Source organism: Lepisosteus platostomus, chromosome 9 (genome assembly GCF_059453375.1).
Source record: "Lepisosteus platostomus isolate fLepPlt1 chromosome 9, fLepPlt1.hap1, whole genome shotgun sequence".
Taxonomy (NCBI): domain Eukaryota; kingdom Metazoa; phylum Chordata; class Actinopteri; order Semionotiformes; family Lepisosteidae; genus Lepisosteus; species Lepisosteus platostomus.
The window spans coordinates 7,678,929-7,696,212 of record NC_142619.1 but is presented as its reverse complement, the minus strand read 5'-3'; the positions used below and the strand labels follow the sequence as shown (position 1 = coordinate 7,696,212).

The 17,284-nt window shown below is 41.1% G+C and overlaps 1 protein-coding gene across 2 annotated transcripts; it reads right to left on the bottom strand.

The window, feature by feature from the left end:
• Positions 1 to 527: 527 nt before the first annotated feature.
• LOC148654494 (fructose-2,6-bisphosphatase TIGAR B-like) lies at positions 528 to 13,946 on the bottom strand. 2 transcript variants are annotated; one of them, XM_088646753.1, is made up of 6 exons: positions 13,790 to 13,946; positions 12,730 to 12,767; positions 10,315 to 10,436; positions 6,669 to 6,746; positions 4,940 to 5,050; positions 528 to 2,861 (listed from the first exon to the last, which is right to left on the bottom strand). In XM_088646753.1, exons 1-6 carry the CDS (start codon positions 13,819 to 13,821, stop codon positions 2,451 to 2,453), a joined length of 792 nt encoding a protein of 263 aa, XP_088502879.1. In that variant the 5' UTR covers positions 13,822 to 13,946; the 3' UTR covers positions 528 to 2,450. The 2 variants fall into 2 exon arrangements, with proteins under 2 accessions (XP_088502879.1, XP_088502878.1); XM_088646752.1 differs by lacking the exon at positions 13,790 to 13,946 and adding an exon at positions 13,511 to 13,738.
• Between the last annotated feature and the right edge of the window lie 3,338 nt (positions 13,947 to 17,284).

Sequence of the window (17,284 nt, the reverse complement as noted above, 5' to 3'; positions counted from 1 at the left end):
GAAAAAGAAAAACAAAACCACATTAAACTGTCAAGATCATCAAATACCTTTACCACTACAAATTCATTAGGAAGGCTTTTCTGAACTATGTGATTATTCGGCCTTAAAATTCATAATATTTCCCACGTACTCCCTGCTACACATCTCCTTTTTGTGAAAGTCAATTTAAACATATGTGTGTTTCGGGGGCTGATGATGTAATTCACAGTTCGCAGATGGAATCTTTTTGGCATCACAGAAGAGACGGATTTAAACACATTCTGTAGACCCAAGTCACTGTGAATAGCTACTAGCAGGTTCATTCTAAGCAAACTTTGATTTAAATTGCTCGATGTGAACAAAAACTGCAGAGCAGCTCACATTATGAAAAGATTTAACAGTCGTCTCAATTGGCTTAGATAACATGGTCTGCAATAATAGCTTAGCATATTTGCTTTAGATTATTAAGGAAATCTCCATTGTCTCCCCACTAGACATACCAACACCTCCTCTCTGCTCCCTCCCATAAAACACTAAAGGGAAAAACATTACTTTAATAAAAGTTTATTAAATTAAAATGTCTGGTACAGGTTAAAAGTTTTTTCCATGAAGGAAACAAAAACAGTAAAATGTGCTTTCCCCAGTGGAAGTTTTGCTTAGAGCTGGGTGGAATTTAATAATTTTTTAATACATGCTAAATGCAGTTATAGATATAAACACTGGCATTCTCCATCTCCAAGCAATTGTATTCAATACTTAATTCATTACAATGTATTAAATGTAATACTGTAGTGCTTTTAAACCATATGGGAATGCTCTAAATTAGGGGTGTGAAAGGCAGTAATGAAAGGTTCGTAAATGGAATAGATTAAATGTTATCAGTGTGACAACTGTAATAACCTATACTGTAGATTGATTGGATATTACAGTAAACCCTCAGTTTAAAGGACTTATGGTGGTGTCTGTTTTTGCTGAATGTCCATTAAATTATGAATGACATTTATTAATCCTAAAACACATTATGTATATATACTTTCTGAATTTTTTTTACAAATGTTTATAACAATTGCAATTGCAACACAGTCAATGAAAATTGTTCCCATGCCTTTTTCATCATAAAGATACAATTATATCTTTATTTCATATTATTATATTCTATAAAATTCCCTAAAACATAAAAAACACAAACACAAATTGCAAGCAACTGACCTACAGTACACCTCTAGGGATATGCCTTAAACTCTACATATTGGTAGAAATTCAACGTATATTTTTTAAAATGATCGTTTAACAATTCACTAAAGCACAAACACACCACCTATCATGAGCAATTCACAAATCCCTATACCAATTGCCATACACCTTACCTGTTATTGTGGGGAACATTTCTGATTTTATAGACGAAATCCCTCGTTAGTAAATTTTGTCTGTTAAATCTAAAGACTGTTAAAGAGAGATTCGCTGAACCAAAGGTTTACTGTAATAACAAAAGTTAGATCTTGATCACAAACTGAATCACAATGTTTAAACACACATAGAGTGACGAGTTTATTTTGATGCTAAACATATTTAAGATACTTAAAAAATCATGATATTGGAGATGGAGAATGCCAATATTTAGGTCTGCTACTGTACACACATGCTATTTTCATCGGAAAAGATCTCAATGGGGTTTAACAAGATTCCACATCTTTTAACAACAGTTTTCCTAGAAGTACTGTAGTTGAGATCATTTTTCTTTTCTGAAATCATTTTTCTAAGCAATTATGGTAAATCTAGTGTTTGGGGAAAAAAAAAAAGCTTTGTGAATAGGGCCCTTTGTTTTGTAGTGCATAACTCCCGATTATTAAGAATGTGATAAAAACACACTGGGAAGACATTAAAACCAACCATATGATAAAAATAACTTAATCACTTGGCTCTATGTTAAGCAGCCAGTTTAACATCAAGACACCCTAACTTATACTCCATGACAATACCTCCAAGTATTTCCAGGAAGCAGTGGGAAAACACTTTAAGATTTAGGATTTTACAACAAGATTGCTTTTGAATTTGATGGAAATAACTGCGCCTGGGCCGTGGACGGAACTGTGCAGCTTCATTCAGGCTTTAATTTCATTTTTAGAGTCGGTTTGTTTCTATATTGGCACTCCTGTGAAAAGGGTCAAATATTTCATTCAGAAGACTCCTAGTTTAGTCATCCTGTAATCTTGTTTCCACTGGGGTACGCTAAACCAACCCAGAAAACATGGAGGTGTTAATACTGTGCCAAGGGGACTCTTGAATTACACAAGAACCCACCGTTGAGCAGAATGGGAAAGTGCTGTATCATCGAAAAGGTAGCGGACGGATTTTAATAGGGGGTGGCCAACTAATCTGAGGGCACTCTGAATTTCAAAAGTCTAACCCACACTGTTTCCGTGCTTGTTTACCGGCCGCTAACAGATGGGCCTCCGAGTTTGAACACTCAGCTATTTTTCCTCACGAAGGGCTTCGAGGTGATCAGTCCTGTTGATAAAGACGCACTGGGCCGCCGGCAGCAGCTTCTCCCCGCGGCGCACAGTGATGACAAAACGGCACATCCCCGTGTTGGGGCAGGCAGAGAAGACCTGGGACATCTTGAGGTGGGGGGGAAGAGCGCACTGCAGCTCCTCCACGAAGTACTTCATCGTGTCCCTCATGTACGCGCCGTGGCTGACCACGAGGGCGTGGGGTAGCGGGCCCAGGAGTCCGTCCGCAGGGAGCCCCTCAGGGCGGGGGGCTTCCTCATCGGGCACCGTTATCTGCCCCTCTGGGGCCCCTTGGCGGCCACTTTGGGAAAGGTGCTCCGACAACATCTGCTGGCACAGGGACTGCACGAAATCTCTCACCCGGGACCTCACCTGAAAAAGCCAAACCAAACCACAACAAGGCCTCACCGCCATGTCCAGTGATGCGCATCGTTTTCGCGGAAGATAAGATCACTTTATTGGCCGTATACAATTTCTTGTATTAGAAATTTGTCTTTTCGCATACCCCAGCTTGCTCTCCATGAGACACACAGGGAGAGAAGCTTGGGGTCAGAGCGCAGGGTCAGTTATTTATACGGCGCCCCTGGAGCAGCTGGGGTTAAGGGCCTTACTCAGGGACCCACCGGAGAAGGATTCCTCTGCCGGCCGCGGGATACGAACTGGCAACCTTCCAGGAACAGGCATAGATCTTTAGCCACAGAGCCGCCGCTCCACCAAAGCAGCAGCATCAGTGATGAAACTTACGGGCTGAAGCGACACATGACTATATTTCACTTCCCTCCTCTCTGTGAGCATAAGCATGGGATTTATCCTTTGGGATGTACCCGTCATGTAGTCGAGGCTCCTGTGCCCAAGACGAAACCATATGAGGGCCCGTAACAAGCAAATCCCCTGGTTTCCTTGAACCGTTTCAAAATGATTTCTTCTAGTTTTCTAACAGGGGAGAGGACGCAGAAAGTGCACTGCGTTTCGGTATTAAACTAGGATTAAAAAGGAAAAACTGTATCAATTACCATACTATAAACGGCAGCTGTATCACTGCTTTCTATAATTGGGTGCTCACAATATGGCTGCGCTTACACTTGTGTATACTGTTTCAAAAGCTTCCTCTCTATTACCTAGGTGTCCCCTTCAGTTACTCAATATATAAATTCTTCAGCATAAATATAGAGAAGAGATCTTGCTTTCCATATGAAATGAACAAATTACACATAAAGAGTGTACAAATTCAGGCTGGTTAGGCTGTATTTAGCTTTCTTGGTTGCATATCGCCATCTTGTGGTGAATCCTGCTAAGCACCCCCACCCCCCCAAAGTGCACAGAAAACCGTTTTTTTTTATTATTTGGAAGTTTACATATGCACTATTTTAAGGGTTTGTATATTATTCAGAGCAACAGACACTATAAGAATGGCTGATTATTTTAGATCTGTGCCTTGTGTTGTACAATTTTAAGTCTATTACTACAATAAAGAAACCACAGTCAAATGGTGGTTAGCACAATTTCCTAATGGTTCCAAGGTCCGTGGCTTGGGCACTGGTCTGTATGGAGTTTGCATGTTCTCCCACATTTGCATGGGTTTTTAGCTGGGTGCTCCAGTTTTCTACCACCTCTCAAAAGACAAGCTGGTCAAAATTATTTCAAATGATCTCTTTTGCCAAGACTCTTCCAACACACTGAGACGTCCCAGCAAAGGGGCCAGAGTGGTCCTGCTCTTGATTGTGCACCTGCGGCTTCTGGGATAGACTCCCAGAAGCCTTACCAAACATGCAGGGATGGAGGCTGACTCCAGTCAGTGGCAGCCTTTCCCGAGCGAGAGAACAGTAAAAATAAAAAAAGAAGCCAATTACTGTCCTCCTCTCTACTGCCACTTCCCCGAGATGAGCAGATTATAGAACCAACTGAAGCTAAGCAGATGTGAGCCTTGTCAGTGCCTGGATGGGAGACCTCCTGAGAAAAACTAAGGTTGCTGCTGGAAGAGGAGTTAGTGGGGCCAGCAGGGGGCGCTCACCCTGCAGTCCATGTGGGTCCTAATGCCCCAGTATAGTGACGGGGACACTATACTGTAAACAGGCGCTGTCCTTCGGATGAGACGTAAAACCGAGGTCCTGACTCTCTGTGGTGATTAAAAATCCCAGGGCGTTTCTCGAAAAGAGTAGGGGTGTAACCCAGGCGTCCTGACCAAATTTCCCGTTGGCCCTTACCAATCATGGCCTCCTAATAATCCCCCTCTCTGAATTGGCTACATCACTCTGCTCTCCTCCCCACTGATATCTGATGTGTGGTGAGCGTTCTGGCGCACTATGGCTGCCGTCGCATCATCCAGGTGGATGCTGCACATTGGTGGTGGTGGAGGGGAGTCCCCATTAACTGTAAAGCGCTTTGAGTGGAGTGTCCAGAAAAGCGCTATATAAGTGTAAGCAGTTATTATTAATTATTATTATTATTACCTGTTCCTGGGTCTCCCCCCCCGGAGGAGTGAAGTGTGGACATTGCTGGCCTGCTGCTTTGGCCATATTCTTCATTTCGTTCACTGGCTTCCCTTCCGCGATCCCAAAGCTCTGCAAAGGAACGACACACGTCATACACGGGCTTCACTAACGCACTGCTAACGGCATCTCTGGAATAAAATCTAGCTGAAACAAATGAAGGTTTTGGTGTCATTCTTTTGCGTGCTTCTGACTCACTGTGATACTCTGAAGTGACTGTTGCATAACCGATAAATCGGGTGGGTCGCTGCGTCAGTGTGCGTAGGCTGCAAAGGAACAAGTAATAGGTTTCTTCCATGCTGAAAAGAGAAGAAAGAAAACACAACGTTTCGACTGAAATGTTGTGTTTTCTTTCTTCTCTTTTCGGCATGGAATAAACCTATTACTTGTAACCCATAAATAGCCTGTTTTAGTGAGCGAGCTGACTGGATGCAGGCGATTTAACTTTTTGAATGACAAGTGTGGCGAAAATCAAGAAAGAAAAATAAACAGGATCCAATTTGTTACACTGAATATTTGTGGGATGCACTTAATCATTCCTTACACTTATATAGCGCTTTTCTGGACACTCCACTCAAAGCGCGTTACAGGTAGTAGGGACTCTCCTCCACAACCACCAATGTGTACCCCACCTGGATGATGCGACGGCAGCAATAGTGAGCCAGTACGCTCACCACACACCAGCTACCAGTGGGGAGGAAAACAGAGTTCAGAGATGGGGATTATGGGGAGGCCATGATTGGTAAAGGCCAATGGGAAATTTGGCCAGGAAACAGAACACCCCTACTCTCTTTGAGAAACACCCTGGGATTTTTCCAGCCCTTTTACAGTATAGCGTCCCTGTCACTATACTGAGGCATTAGGACCCACACAGACCACAGGGTGAGCACCCCCTGCTGGCCCCACTAACACCTCTTTCAGTAGGAGCCTTAGCATTCCCAGGAAGTCTCCCATCCAGGTACTGACCAGGCTCACACCTGCTGAGCTTCAGAGGGTTGCCAGGGTGCCAGTGAGTTGCAGGGCGATATGGCTGCTGGCACTTGGTAAAACAGGTGGCATCTACTGTATGTCTCAGAGACCAGTCAAAACGTTTTTGTTTTTCAGGCCCTATCCAAGTAATAGGAGAGAATTCAGCAAGACTGTAATTGCTAACTGGTGTAAAGCATGCGTGAGTGATATACAATACAGCTAGTATTACTTTTAACAATAGCCACACATGTGAATAGTTTAGTGTTAAAAGTCTCAGCCCTGTGTTGATCAGCTCTGTTGATGACAAATGTTAATTAGTCCAATTAATTTACCCATGTATGTCCAATCAAATGTCAGCACACCTGCTCCAAAAATTATTCCTGATACAGTATTAACTAAATTTGTTAAAGGTTTAAGTGGTAAATATTCTGATGCGCAGTAAACTATGAGCTCAGTCCTCTGCAAGAAACCTTTCTCTGAACTATTTCTTTAAAAGACTATCACTTACACTGAGCATTTTTTACTCTCAACGTTTCCATTGACGTTCACAAAGACTGTACTACAAGTTATCCTACTACTTTCAAAATAACAGCACGAGTAGGGGACAATCTTTACAGGAGGTCCAGACTATATATATGACTGTTCATCTTATTTTAATTTTTTTTTATTTCAAGAAAATAAATAACTGATATAAAAAATACAAATGAAGGGTGAAGCTCACTTTTTCTCGGAGTCTGTGATCGCAGACTATTTCCACACCGTGGCTGTGTCTGCTTTTCCGAATGATTATGTCCGCTGTCTGAAAGGCAGAAATGACACATAAAATCAACAGAATGCCCTTTAAAAATGTCCTTTAAATTAAACACCTTGGGTTCTCTTAGGATTCATCTATTCCTAGTCCAGAAATTAACAACAATTACAAGAAACTCCTTTCTTTTTTTATCAAAGTCACTTTCCATTAGGAACAGCTCTGCGGTTACAAAATGATGCAATAAAGGCACTCAAACGAAACACTGTAAATGTACATGAATGTTCCTATTGTGGCTTAGAATATACAGTTGTCTTTTATCTTAAATTGAATTAACTCTTATCTTAAAAGAGTGAATTAATGTCGCTAGTTCATTGTGAACTATTACTTCCATATTTCAATTGTTCACCCAGTATTAAGAAGCCTGTATTAAGAAAACTCTGGAGATGTTTATTCTATCAAACTTTCCCATAAAACCTATACTTTCTTTTATAGTTTCATACTTTATTTTAAGAGTTTCTTTAGTTGAACTATTTCTGGGCTGTTTAGGGATCAAATCAAGAATTTGGAAAGAGGAGGCAGGTTATTTATGTGTGCATAAATAACTGGTCAATACTCTCAGCCTCTTGTTGGAGTCCAGGGGTGTATTCCCCCTCATGCATTGTTTTGCATTGTGGGGAATTCTAGAACAGGTCTGGCCTAATATAAACTGCTATTCCTTAAAACATATCTTTATGCACAAAACATAAGAACATAAGAAAAGTTACTAACAAGAGGGCCTTCTGGCCTGGTAGGAAGTTAACAGCTTACTGATCCAAGGATCTCATTTAGCCGACAGGGCTTGTTCCACACTCCCACAACGCTTTGTATAAAGAATTGCCTCCTATTCTTAGGTTTAAAATGTACTTTTACGTAATTTCCACTTGTGCCCTCTGGTGGGTGTTTCAATGGTCATTTTCAAGAAGTCTGCTGCGTTCACTTTATCTAAAAAGGTTTATTTGTTTCAGTCTGTCATTCCTATGAGTTTAAATGCTACCTCGATGGTTGCTCTAAAGGCTTCTTGAAGATGAATCTTGAAGATATTTGGCGAGTTTTTTCAAATACCAACATAAAGACACTTTTTATATATCATTGCGCCCGCCCAATGAATACGTCAGTAAGTATTTTAGTAAAGATAAATAAATCTAGAATACAAATCAAGACTGACAAATGCTAACCAGCTACTTTAATGAGAAGTCATACACTGCAAATAATTCAACAAGAAATCCCATGATTTCAGAAATATCATAGTACATCTACAATATATTGGATAAAATAGATTAAAAGCTTTTATCTAAGCTCACTGGGTCACAGCAGTAGAGATCTGTAGCCAGAAATGCAGTATCTTTGATGTATACTCTTTCATTACAAGAAGAAATGTCATTTCATTATATTGAACATACATTTAAGTTTTTTTATGCTTTCATTTTTCTATTATTATTTGGAATTTAATCTGAAACATACTTCCGTATAATGGAACACAGTTTCCTCTACAGCACACTACTTACAGATGTTTCTTGCAATTTGAATGACAGTGGTGCTGCTGTAGTAAGTATAAAATACATTTTCTGGCAAATTGCTGTTTGTACCATGGTGAATAATTACTAGCGGCAGAAAAAAGAATCTGCCTTTCCACAATATATCCCTGCAAACAGACTAATGAAAGTCAAAAACAGATAAGCCAACTAATTATTGTTTGGAGTAACCCAAAGGAAATTTTGCTAATAGCTAATCCTTGTGTGGTGTCCCTTTAAGGTTAACATTCAGATTTTGTAGGTATATACAGGCACCAAAATGCTTTTGACAGCGCCTTCTTCACAACCACATTTCAAATTCTGACAACTTATCTAAGAACAGGATGAAAAAAGGCCAAAATACTTCATTTTTTATTTCTTAAAAATCTTTAAAGGACTATACCGTTTAGAGGCGTAATTAAACTTTAAGCCCTTTACCACGCTGCCCGACCTGCTAACGTGGAAAACTAAAGCACTAGGACAGCTTCTGCACTATTCCAGGGTCTCTGGCATAACACCTCACAACCGTCTGTGAATGGAAACTCTACCAGGCTTCTCACATCACGTCAAAGCCCAGTTTCCGTGACAGTTACGCATATTTAAATAAGTTAGTTGTTCTAGGCAGGCATTAACAGCACTTACGCAGATACAAATAGCACTCTGCTACCTAAATCTTTACTTTCCATCCTGGAACTGAAGTTTTCTATATTTACAGATTTTCCGGGGCATGTACTGTAGGAACCCTGTTTACTAAAAGGAGGTAAAAGGTTTTTCATCAGAGCAACATGGACGCGAGGAGTCAATTTAAATTAATGTGAGGAAGGAGATGGAGCACAACCAGAGATCCTGTGGCGATATGTTTTACAAGACACATTTTCCCCATAATTACCATTGTGATGATGAAGGATATGCAAATTAGAAAACCAGCAGAAGTTATTTAAAATGTAGGCATACAAACCTGGGCTGTTGTACAGCAACTTGTCTGCCTGACTTAAAACTACGTTCAACATACAGAAATATTTTTGTCTTAAAATGTGTGCCTCGTGTACCCACTAAACATACATGTGTTTTTTAAGATACAAGCAGCCTTAACTCACACCCCTAATAAAGAGTAGACCTAAGTATTTAGTCTGAGGCATCAATTATTTTTATACAGGAAGAATGTATATGAAATCGAAACACTTAAAGTAAAAGAATGTTGCATTTAATACTTAAGACTTCAGTACCAGCAAGCAATGAGATGAGAACTCAATTAAACCTTTGGACAAATTCTAACACATTTCATTGATGAGACTTCATGGAATTAACAGAGATGCTAAGACTGGCTGCACTTAAAGTACTTAAAAATATAGATTACAGTTCCAAAGATTGGGGATTTTGTCTTTTCACTTTTTTTACAGAGGCATCTCTCACAATTCATCTTTGAGGAAATTTCAGATGACTGTTCTATTTAAACATATTTTATTAAAGATACACTGTTGTAGTATATAAAAGTAATTTCTCTATTCAAAAACTTTAATTCCTACAGCTGCAAAACACCCACATCAGATAGTAAGAAATTGCGACAGCCTTGCATGTGATGAGTTCTGATCCTGACTTCCCGAAAGTCAGTGACTATTACTCAAAACAATGCATAGCTTGTAACGGAAGACAACTGAGTCCTGTAATAAAAAAAAACGCCAGTCTTAAATATCTATATAGTATTCACATGAATGAATCTTGCATACATACGTTGATATCTCAATGTTTGAGATTGACCAGCATTTGTTCAATCCCTAAGGAGTATCGTGGCCAGAACAGTTGACAGACATCTGTCGCATACTGTTCCAAGTCAAGAACACATTGCTTGCCAAAGAGAATCTACTCATTAAGCTGAGAGTTCCTCATATTTGATCAGAGAACCTATAAACCTGAGTATTTAACTGTTTAAGCCCACCTATACATTAATAAAACTCTATATTTGAGCCTCCTTAGAGACTTAGTACATATCAGTGCTACAAAACCTGTTTGCGTTTCAAGGGAGCTTCTCTATTGCACATAAAAAGCATTGCATGTTTCTTACTCACCTGCTTGGCACGCTGCAGATCACTTGAGAACACATTCGTGAACTTCAAATCCTTGAGGTACTGACCTGCGGCTTCTGCTTGCCTCACCCCCAGTGCAGACAACGGCTCATCCACACCCTGACCTTAAGTGACAAGAGCAGTAAAAAGCACAGCGGTTAGCAACCAGTTTAACAACGTTAAGATCGTCTGGAACATTAAGATTCCAGACCCAGAGAGGCCAAAACGTCACTCATCAACTGTGCTCAGACTTACAAGATGTGGATATGTTCATAATTGCACAAATCATGTGCTTGTCCATACAACTGATCCAAGATTGATGATTTAAGGGTGACCCATAAACCTGCCTGATAGTAGCTTATGAGGATAACACACTTTTTGGTCACCCTGCTCTATTCAGAGCTAGAAGTAAACTTAATGGGCTTATGTCCCCCATCCACTGCTGAGAAGACAAAACACGATTTGTCGGTGGAAACTGATCCACAAAGATTTCTTTCTGGCCTGTTTAGGGAATTGGTCAAAAACATACCTTCAGAAAATTCTCCCGAGCACAAGCAACAAAAGAGGCCAACAAAGCAGTTGATAACTAACTTACAGTCTTCATCTGATTGCACTTTTCATCCTGAAGGATTCCAAAACTGCTGACATACAGAAGACCCACTTCATCCAAAATTGACGTGCAGCACCCACCTGGGTGACTTGTGGCAGGCATTACGTATCAACAGCCCGACTATACAGCACATCAAGAAGAGAAGTGAGAATCCCTCATTATCTGAATTAAGGGGGAAAACTTTGATGAGCGTGCGACCGTGTCGGAAAAGCAGGATGGATCCTACAAGGATCACATCCTTGCGACAGCATGGGCATAATGCGAATAGCGCTGCATGACGTGCACTTTAAGTTAAAAGCAAATAATACAACGACCATACAATGGGTTTGAGACTTTGATCCTAAGGTTTTGCCAGAACACTGCCCACACAATAGCAGCACTAGATACTGTCCATCCATCCATTTTCTAACACTTTATCCAATTCAACATCGCAGGGGAACCAGAGCCTACCCTGGCAAGTCATGGGCGCAAAGCAGGATACACCCAGGATGGGATGCCAGTTCATTACAGGGCAATAGATACTGTCCTCAGTCAGAAAACTTTGAGAGTTTCCACTTGTCGTTTCCATTTAGATAGAAAGTTTTTTAAAGTTTCTTATTTTTACAGCAAAAGACAAGCAAAGGTTCCAGGGGAGACTGTGGTATCGATCAAGCCTACGTCGCTGATGCGTTCGACAACAATGTGGAACTACTTGCCATCACCAAGTTGTGCACATTCCCCAGCCCTGGCAACGCAGCTATCAGTTCAGTTCAGTTTATTGTCATCTGCACAAGTGCAATGAAATGCTGATTTGCACGTATGCTCCAATACAAAGACATTAGGGAAACACCAAAAACATAAACACAGAGCATCAGGAGCAGCAACAAGTTATATAACATACAGCTTAAAGAACAAAACATCAGTGGGAGCCAGGGGTGGGGGGTAGAGTTCAGTAATCTGCCAGCCTGTCGGAAGAAACTGTCTCTGAACCTGGATGTTCATGCCTTTATAGTCCTATAACGCTTACCAGAGGGTAGGGGAGAGGAAAAAAAATGACTGGTATCCTTAGCGATCCAGCCTTCCATCCTGAGACAGTGAGTTGTAAAAATGTCAGAAATAGAGGGGAGCTGTACTCCAATGATGGACTGGGCTGACCTGATCACCCCCTGTAACGCCTTCCGGTCAGACAACGAGCTGCTGCCAAACCACACTGTAATACCACACGTGAGCACACTTTCGGTAGCGCACCTGTAAAAGGTGGTAAGGACAGTTGGTAAGGACAGATACTGTAGCTTGGGGGTAGGACATTCTCACACAACTTGTAGGGTTGCAATGCCACTGTCCTGTCTCTGTTATGGCACCAGAGGAGGACATCAGGGGGGGGGGAAATGGTTGTTGACTGAAATGAAACCCATGTCTACAGAAACGTCTATAACTACAAGACTACTTATCCAGAATTGCAGATTATTGTCTCAGCTTTCATTCATATTCTTGGGTGCAACAGAATGGATTCTACTGTGGCTGGAGGATAGTTCCAACTACTGCAGTCTGAAAGCTACAAACAGTAATTTAGAGGACATCTCCGGTAAAGACAACTTTCAATTAATCAGCGAATAGGCTTAAGTGATTAGTTATACTGATGTCATAACGGGTACTCCACCCTCAACATGCTATAGAATCTGATAATCTGATATTTCCTCACGTAGAAGTCGTCATATCCATGATAATCGGCCGCTAATCCCCCAAAAGTCTCTACTACACATTTACTACACAAATTTCCCCAAGAGCAAAAGTTAGAAAAAATATTATAATATTAAAACTACAATTACCTTGCAGCAGTCTCTCCTTATTGTACCTTGTTTCGCCACTAAGAGAAAATGATAGGACAGAAAAACAGGTCAACAGAAGATTTTATTAATTCTACTGCCAGCTAAATTAAGACTCATTTCCTTACCGACTCCATCATTATCTCCTATACGGGAATTCCGAGTTTAAAATCACTGAATCACCCATTAATTTATAACAGGATCTTTTTGTAATGTGAAAGATCATTTAAAAGTCCTATAGTTTAAAGTTCCAGTCGTGGAACATTAAAATGTCGATGAACCTCACGAATAAATCATTCTCAGATTATATATAAGGAAGACAGTAATTAAAAATAACAGCCTTCCGTTTTTCCCTCTAGCGTAAAACTATGCTTTAACATTGTACATTTGTTTTAAAATAACCGCCTCATTACTTTTACATACTGAAACCAAGCAACGGCCTTTCAAATCTCCTCACGTTTATTCAGATTTTGCATTCGTTTTCGGTTTAGCATACCATCGCAATTGTTTGAGGTCAAACAGAATGAAACTCCTCAATGAATAGTCGGTAAGGAAATAACACAAAATATATACAGTATATATATATGCAGCCAGCTCCACATTTCGGAAGAACTTCCATTCTACGTAGTGAGTAGCAGACCAAAATGCCACCGGTTTGACAACCTGTCATTCATTTTAAAACAGGACATTCATTTGACCTTACAGCGTGTAACATTTCACAGCAACGTTGAGGTTTGTCATGCGGCTCCTACAGTACAAAGACTCCAACACGTACAATACCAACCCAATGTTGTTAACCCATGCATACGATTTAAGTATTATCGCTTTCATCAATTTGCGTTGGATATCCTTCTTTTGGGGGGATGGGGGCTTTTTTTTTTTACAAATTCATTTTCAATTTTAAAAGGAGATCCCGAAATGCAATATTACAGTAGTTCCTCTGCGCCTATTTCTGGTTCACCTAAGGAAGCTAATCGAGCTGAACGTTCACGCCGGATCCTCTTAACCTCTGAAACTGTGTGCATTTCCTCTGAGCAGCTGCTCACTGAGGGACTGTACTTACTGTCGGACAACTGTTAAGCCAAATTTAAGCATTTTTCATGGAGTTACAATCTTGTGGAAATGCTTTTACTCCCGACCCTCTTCTCCACAGATCCCCGGTGTGTGGTGCAGTGCAGCGTTTGGACGGATGGACGCTTACTGAAGTTTTAGCTATTTGACTATAGTCCCTGCGTGAGGTAGCCAAGCCAAAATAGACCAATTATATTAAAGGCAAAGAAGGAAGCCATTGTATTTAAAGGAGCCGTCAATTTTTTTTTTTTATCGTGGAAGTGTGTTCAATGGAAATGCTCTGAATGATGTTGACACTAATTGAAAAAAAAAAAAACAACAACACACACAAACGAATAAAATCAATGACAAATCATAGATTACGCAGAAATCGGGTTTTCATTCTTGGGTTCAGTATGTTTTTTCTGTGCTCAAAAAAGAAGCTTTGTTGCCACCGTGTGGTAACTTGTGAAACAGCAGCTGCCTGTGGAGTTGGTTTGCTTGAACTGCAATTGCAGAACGAGAGGCCAAGCCCACCGTTAGGAAAATACCAGCGAGCATTGAGATGCTTTAACATACTCTATTTGAAAGCCCGGATCCTCTACTTTTTAATGACGCCTGTTGCACTGTGAAAATGAGTTTCCACGATTATGAAAACGAGCTACACAGTCAACAACCGCATTACTTCGGTTTGACTGTCTGGGCACCCAGGTAACCTGGGAAGCACATTTCTTTATTGCTCTATTTAGCCAGTTAATTTAGAACAAAGTCTCATTTACAGTCTTGACCTGGAGAGTATCTGTTTACACAGAAGGGCAATAAGGTCAGCCAAATGAGTGAAGTTCTTTGTTGAAAGCTACAACAACGGAGGAACTGAAAATGTTTCTTTGGCAAACAGTCAAGTCCACAGTCCTCAACAAAAAACCAAAGCCAAAAACCACGGGGGGTTGTTACTGTAATTTATGGCAACACCTTTTTGAACCATACTAATGCACCTAAAATCAACAATCCTGGCACTCAGGAACACAGGTCATCTCTGTAACAGGAGCTGAGCCCAGGACATACAGCAGCTATCAGAAGTATTCACCTCCCTTGTGCTTTTCCAAATCTTGTTGGTTCAATAGGGAATCATCATGCATCCAATTGGGATTTTTCACCAACTGTTGACACAAATCACATTAATGTCAAAGGTAAAATAGAGTTTATCTACTGATACTCCTAAATTAATAGAAACACAACGTTTCGGTTGTGGAGCCTTCTTCGGGTGTGACACATTGTGTCGAAATGCTGGGTTTCTTTTCTTATCTTTTCAGCATGGAATAGACCTTTACTTGTTCCTTTTGTAGCCTACGCATGCTGACGCAGCTACCTACTTGAACTACGCCCAAATTTATGATAAATATAAAACGGAAAATAACTGACTGCACAAGTATTTACCCCCCTTGAGTCAATACACCTTTTTGAACTACACTAAATCACCTGAAAGTAGCAATTCAGGTGCTCAGGAACACATTATTTCTTTTTTTTTAAACAAACATTTATTAATAATACAATACGCACAGTAAGCAACACATAACATAAACATACAATATACAAGTTGCAATATTTACAAACAAGGTACTGTATGCATCTTGACTAAACAGAGATACCAAGACCACTGCCAAGTATTCAAATCCTTTTTTTTCCCCAGTTGAGCAGAATCTTTATTAGAATTTACTTTCCCCAAAAGTAACAATTGGGACCGTCCCCAAGAGACATTGCTGGGTCCTGGTTTAACCTCAGTCTTTAAGGGCTGCATCTCTTCCAGGACAGGGTGGGAGCACATCATTTCTGTTACAGAAACTGAGCTGAGGATGTGCATACAGAAGTTCAAGTAGGTAGCTGTCAGCATGTGTAGGCTGCAAAGGAACAGGTAAAGGTTTATTCAATGCTGAAAAGATAAGAAAAACATTTAGGCTCAACGTGTCACACCTGAAGAACGCTCCACAGCTGAAACATCGTGTTTCTTGTCTTCTCTTTTCAGAATGGAATAAACATTTATCTGTTCTGAGGACGTACATACTAGGATGTTTTCACAGAGACGAGCAAATGTTTGCCCTTTCACGCTCAGCGATATACTAGTTCATCCATGCTGTTTCTAACCACTTCATTCAATTCAGGAATGAATGAAGCCTGAGCCTGAGCCTATCCCAGCAAGCAACAGGTGCAAGGCAGGATACACCCTGGATGGGATACCAGTTTATCGTAGGGAACACGCAGACACACACCAGGACCAATTTTCCCAGAAACCAATTAGCCTACCAGTGTGTCTTCGGACTGTGGGAGGAAACCGGAGCATCCGGAGGACACTCACGTGAGTACTGGGAGACCACACAAACTCCATGCAGACAGCACCCCAGGAATTGAACCCCAAGGCCCCAGCGCTGTGAGGCAGCAATGCTAATCACTGCACCACAGTGCCACCCTGAAGTACTAGTCTGCTATGTACAGAATAAGTGTTTGCTCTATAACATAGGCAGTAAAAAGTACTGGCAGTGGGAAAACAAAATGAAACGGCAATCTACCAATCTACAGTCACTTAATATGGTGTTGGGCTACCATGTCCAGCTAGAATGGCCTGTATGAGCCATGGTTTACTCAAGTCTTGAAATCTCCAAGAGGGATGCAGCACCTTTCTTCCACGAGTATGTCAATCAGCTCAGTGTTGGGCATCATTCCAAAACATTACATAAATACTCAGTATCACGCTCATCAAACCACTGAGGAAGCACGCCTGATCTATGGATGGAGGTGTTGTCATCCTGGAAGACATCCCCCCTCTTGGCAGGAAGGAAATACTGCAACATGGGGAGAAGACGATCACAACTACCTACCTTTCACAGCTGGAATCAAGCTCTTCAGGTTTATTCGGGTTGGCGCCACACGTAAACATAGTAAAAATGACTCATCTGACCACACTGCTCAGCTTGTGCTCTTTGCAAACTTGCATTGCCAGGCGTGATGAGCGATTTGTACGCTGCAGCCCGACTGTGGTTGATGATATCCTCTTGGATTTCCACGCAGACATCAGTAAGTTGAGCTGTCTTGGTCACTGAAGCTCTTGCCAAATGCATCACAACAGTCATCCCTCTTTCAAACATGATCTAGATGTCTCGTCTTACAGACAAGTCAGTCATAATTTTAGACTACATAATTTTAGCCCACTGAAGCCCAGCAGGTGTGATCCTGGTCGGTACCTGGATGGGAGTCCTCCTGGGAAAAACTAAGGTTGCTGCTTGAAGACGTGTTAGTGGGGCCAGCAAGGGGGCGCTCACCCTGCTGTCTATGTGAGTCCCAATGCCCCATATAGTGGACATGTGGACACTATACTGTAAAAAGGCGCCGTCCTTTGGATGAGACGTAAAACCGAGGTCCTGACTCTCTGTGGTCATTAAAAATCCCAGGGCGTTTCTCGAAAAGAGTGGGGGTGTAATCCCGGCGTCCTGGCCAAATTCCCCATTGGCCCTTA